The sequence below is a fragment of the Morone saxatilis genome, unplaced genomic scaffold (genome assembly GCF_004916995.1).
Source record: "Morone saxatilis isolate NCDOM2014 unplaced genomic scaffold, NCSU_SB_2.0 Contig3, whole genome shotgun sequence".
NCBI lineage: Eukaryota > Metazoa > Chordata > Actinopteri > Moronidae > Morone > Morone saxatilis.
The window spans coordinates 18081891-18087404 of NW_023339873.1; the positions used below are offsets into that span (position 1 = coordinate 18081891).

A 5514-nucleotide genomic window follows, 5' to 3' on the forward strand; every position below is an offset into this window, starting at 1 on the left:
ATGAAGAGACCTCCTGCTGTGCTATTTTATCTCCTCCTCCTCATGAGTGGAGGCCTTGCAGCAAATCCCCGCAGGACTGTTTCCTTTCAAGGTAAGAGTCCAGTCTAAATGTAGACTACATAGACTGCAGTTGGCTCTCTGAAGGGAGCATCACAGCTGAAATGATATCATTAAACAATATGCTGTACCTATCACTGCATAGTGGATTGACAGTCTGGTGTTGTTATGTTGAGTCTATATACACATATTAATCCACACAGACAGAACACTGCCTATAGGAATAACACACAATCCGGAGCAATTCAAATTACAGCATGCAGCAGCAGGAAAGAATATTAGTGGATTTGAAAAGTAACCTCCAGTTCTTTGCTCCTGGTCTAGACATGAACTTAAAACAGTTCAAAGAGTCTGGCTTTGGCAGTTTGAGCTCTTTGATGATAAGAGACGACATCGGCCAGCTTGTCGTCGGAGCCAGAGGGAGAGTGCTCACCCTCAGCCTGGATGATATCACCAGAAAGACCAGCGAGGTAAGACCGGCTGGGATGCTGCACCCAACACGCTGGAAGTGGAGCCTTTCCTGGCTGGTTTGGAAACAAAATCACCACTTACAATGAATGTGCATTAGTTACTGAGTCCTCACATGCTCAAACTCATACAACATAAACACTGCTAAGCTACAGCTGCAGGTTTCTTACTGAGAGTACAATGACTCAAAAACAAGCCGATTTCTAAATTGGCATATTAGATTAAATCACACAGAGGGGCCTCTTAAATGCAAGTAAGTTAAGTACTCAAATAGCACCTTCATAGAACAAGTATAATAAAGGCTCTTGTGAATGAAGAATGTAGAAAGTGCATTACAGACTAAACAAAAAAGAGAAATGCATCATTTATAGCAGCACAGTGAATGCTTGACTGGACAGTTTTCTGTATCAAGAACTATTCGCTGTCAGAACTATTTTCTAATACAAAAAGAATCCTTTATATTTCCACTGACAGTATAAACCTAACATATCCATGGTCATCATTCATTCTCTGTTCTTGCAGGCCGAATGGACAGTGGGTTCAGCAGACAAAGACCTCTGTCAAATGAAGGGCAAGGACGCTACGGTATAGGGAGCAGTGAACTATCAGTGAATGTCATCAGCTATTAGTGCAGTTTATAACCATCCAGAAGAATAAAGTTGTATTCATTGTAATCGCAACAGGAATGTGATAACTTCATCCGGACTCTACACACCACGGAGGACGGTAAAATGCTAGTGTGTGGAACAAATGCTTTCAACCCTGCATGTGACTACATGGTAAGTAACTTTACTTAAGTATCCAGAGATGTAAATTACATTTGATGTAAATGTTGAACAGATTAAAAAATAATAAGAGTAATAAAAGCAGTACTGTGCCATGTTGTTGTACAGAGCCGAGAATAATGTTTTTATAACTAGCTCCGTAAGGGGAAAAAGATTAGGGTTCTAACTCTCTGCAAGAAAGTGAAAAAGTGTATTAACCCCCCCAAAAAGAAGAAACTGGTGGTTGAATTAAGCCTCACAAACATTAATATCTCTGTCAACAGACTTTGACAAATGGAAATGTCTCCCTAGAGGGAAAGAAAGAGGCGGGTCGGGGGAAAGTCCCCTTTGACCCCTACCAACGCTTTGCTTCCCTTATGGATGGTGAGTAACTGTTTATACATTTATTAGCGCTTTATTTCTGTTTTGTCAGTGCTGCTCTCCTCAGATAAATACCTGGCTGTAAAAAGGTTTAGGGTAAGAAAACCTGGTTTGTAGTTTTGACAACAACATCGACACCCGCTGGTTTCTTTCTTCTTGACAGGAAACACTTTGTACTCGGCCGCATCCTCCAACTTTCTGGGCATAGAGCTGGTGTTTCAGAGACACGGACTGAACCCGCTCAAGACTGAAATGAAACGCTCCTGGTTCAATGGTAAGCTGCTCTTATACTATATGGCTTCTCGTACAGGAACCAAATGATCCAACTTAAGGTTCTGTGAACTGTTTCATGAGACAGATTCATGAATTCTGAAAAGGGAAACAAGTACACACTTCAGTTGTTTTGTTTTCAGACCTTGTAAAATCTTTATACTCTGTCATTTCATGTTTCTAATGGTTTGGTTTCAGAGCCAACCATGATTTCCATAAACCTTGTTGAAGCAAGCAAAAACAGTGAGGGCGGAGAAGACGACAATGTATTCTTGTTCTTCACGGAGAACGCTGTGGAGGAACGTAAAGACAACATCCAGGTGTCAAGGATTGCCCGTGTGTGTAAGGTATGTGCCTAAAATCAGCTCAACACGACTGTAAGTGTAAATTAAGATAATGTTACTCGTTACTAGTGTGTGTGTGTAATGTTTTAGAGTGACTTGGGGGGCAAAAGGACCCTGCAGAAAAAGTGGACTTCTTTCTTGAAGGCCCGCCTGGACTGTCCATTTGGCGATGCTGGCTCTCCGTCTCTGGTCCAGGACGTTTTCCTTCTCCAAGACCAAAATAACTGGACGAATACCATCTTCTACGCCACATTCACCTCCAATTCGTACGTTGCATTTATCCACAGTTAAAATAATGTTGAAAATGTATCAAATATAATACAGCATGTATAAAAGGTCATTTTTATGCAAATCCCTCAATGGTCATTGTATTGCCTTTCAAGGCACAATATGAATGTATGTTTACCACAATGTCATTCACACTGTTCTGATAATTAAAGCAAGTGTATTCAAAGTGGAAATTGATATATTTATGTGGGTTTTATATATGCAACCTGCTTTCACAACGATCACTTGAATGTTGAAATGGCTCCCTTGCTAATAATTGTTAAATTGACCAATTCAGATTATATTTATATTTATTTTATGTTGTTGTTACAAAACTAAACTGTGATCAATAAATTGCCATACATTTCTGATGTATCAAATATAATATGATAAAAAATATCATATGCTAATGATTTTACTGTTTTTGTCAAAAGTTCCAATAAACACTTTAATAAGCATTTAAAGGCTATTTTCTATGTGTCAGGCTTCACAAGGTCAACAGGAAATCTTTTCTGTATCCATCCCAGGGAATCCTCAGCTACTTGCAGCCAGTCTGCTGTCTGTGCATACAAGCTGTCAGACATCACGCAGGTGTTCAGTGGGAGGTTTCTGACTGAGAGTCATACTGGGAGCTGGGACACATACACAGGAGAGGAGCCATTCCCTCACCCTGGTTCAGTAAGTATCAAGCCAGGAACAATTTAAAAAACGCATAATTTTTAAAGCTCTTATTATAGAACTATTTAGACGACACTGTTACAGTTGAAATCTCATCTTTAACCTGTTTCTGTCTTGTTCTCATAGTGCATTAATGATGAACTGCGGGCCCAAGGCGTGATGACCTCTCTCGACCTCTCAGACAAAACCCTGCTGTTTGTGAAGAATCACCCTCTGATGAAGGGGGCGGTCGCACCAATAACTGGCAAACCTCTGCTGGTACGCACAGGGACACGATTTTCCAAAATGGTCGTGGACCAAGTCACGTCACTGGATGGACTACGGCATCAAGTCATGCTCATTGGCACAGGTATGCGACTGGCATGTGCAGACGTACACCAATAACTCACATCACTCATGAGTTGTGTTTACAGACGAATGTCTCCCTCAGACTCTGGCTGGCTGCAGAAGGCAGTGAGGTTTGATGGTGAAGACGGCCGCATCATCGAGGAGCTGCAGCTGTTTCACACTCCTCAGCCTGTCAACCTCCTCCAGCTCTCCTCCAAAACTGTGAGGCTCAAGTCACTAGTGTTGTTTTCCAAATTCAAATCCAATGTGGTAAAATATTCTGTTCTCTTGAGACCTGCTTTATGTCTTACTTGATGTTTAGACAGTTGTAATTAAAATACCACAACTCTAAACTGTAGGGCCAGCTGTACAGCGCCGCCAATGGCGTTGCTGTTCAGGTTAATGTGAGGGACTGCAGCCGCTACACATCATGTGAGGACTGCCTTCTTGCCAGAGACCCTTACTGCGGCTGGGACCATATCAAAGGCCAGTGTGCGTCTGCTGTTGGCACATTACATGGGTCCATGTGAGTTTATGATCCTTTTTCTTTCACAAACATGTTTTTCACTTGAGTAATTCTGTGTTGCAAGATTCATACTGAGGTAGGTATTTATCTTCCATCTGTTCTATCTATCTGCAGGATTCAGAGTTTGACTGATGGAGACATCAGTATGTGCCCGATCTCTGAGTGTAAGCTAAACATTCACATATATGCTTACACAGCTCCAGCTCTCGACATTAACATAGAATTACATTGTGTAGGATGTAGTAAGAGATAAATGTTGAAAGAAACTGTGAATGTGTACGTGCTTGATTTCTTCCTCAGTGAAAATGACACCTACCGTAGTCCACCTCACCATCGGGGTAGCGCAGTTCCTCCCATGTTCCCCTGAGACGAACCTCCCGATCAGCTGGCGCTTCTCGGACAGCATCCTCCTCCCTGGTCCCAGGCACACTGTTCTCAGCCAGGGTCTCATCATCAGACCATCCTATTCAGACTCTGGCCTTTACACCTGTGAGACAGTGGAAAGAGTAAAGAGTAAAGTGCACCGGAAGACTGTGGTCCAGTACCTTGTCCAGGTTCAGGACGTATACACTGTTGTCAGGAACCTGAGGTTGGCTGTAATCACCTTGGCTGTTTCCACCGGCTTGCTGATATTGTGCAGCAGCCTTGTGATCAGACACCTAAATGCAAAAAATTAAAATAATGTCTTTGGCCTTGGAGGAACATATTATATTATAGTAATAAATATACAGGATTTGGGTCGTGTGACATCTAACACCAGGATATATGGTTATGTTAGTTAAACAGAAAAGTATTGTTGTACAGGGACAGGGAAATTATACTGTAAATACCTCACATAAGGTTGTTCTCTCTGACCTCCAGATACTGTAATTGTTTATTATGTGCATTCAATGGCCATAGAGAGGAAAGTGGAATTTTCTGCAGTGTTATTTTTTGTGCTATTTACTCAGATATCCAGCTGTTGCCATTCCTTGACTGTATGTAATAAAGAGATTTGTATTTTTACATCAAATTTGACCAATTTCAATTGTATTTTTACAGCTTCATTAGAAACCTCTTAAAATGTTCAGTAACATTGTCAGGCTCAGTGATGTTGTGGACCCCATCACCCTGGACCACCCTACTGGCAGTTCTGTGAGAGAGCCCCAATAAAACACAAACAGACCTTTTGTCTTTTGTCCTCCCGTTCCTGGAAACAAAGAAAATACAGTGTAGCTTATTGTTGCCCATGCCTGTTACTGAACTACTCTCTCATACTCCAGTTTTTTTCCACCTTGAGTTTCACTTTTCTGATCAAATGTTTTTTTATACTCGTTATCAAGGTCTAAGGTCCTCTTGTAGAGAGGCCTCACATTGTCTCTAACCTGAAACAAATAAAACATAAAGCTGTTGGCTTTTAACATGTAAGCACCAGTGTTGGTCAAGTTACTTG

At 41.4% G+C, this 5514-nt stretch overlaps 1 protein-coding gene across 1 annotated transcript; it reads left to right on the top strand.

Annotated features, from left to right (window-relative positions):
• Positions 1-4759, top strand: LOC118336959 (semaphorin-4E-like). Its single transcript, XM_035673734.1, has 14 exons — positions 1-91; positions 382-527; positions 1048-1110; positions 1209-1304; positions 1574-1673; positions 1834-1944; positions 2139-2287; positions 2375-2550; positions 3079-3229; positions 3356-3578; positions 3660-3778; positions 3916-4082; positions 4197-4246; positions 4383-4759. Exons 1-14 carry the CDS (start codon positions 1-3, stop codon positions 4757-4759), a joined length of 2019 nt encoding a protein of 672 aa, XP_035529627.1.
• Positions 4760-5514: the final 755 nt, after the last annotated feature.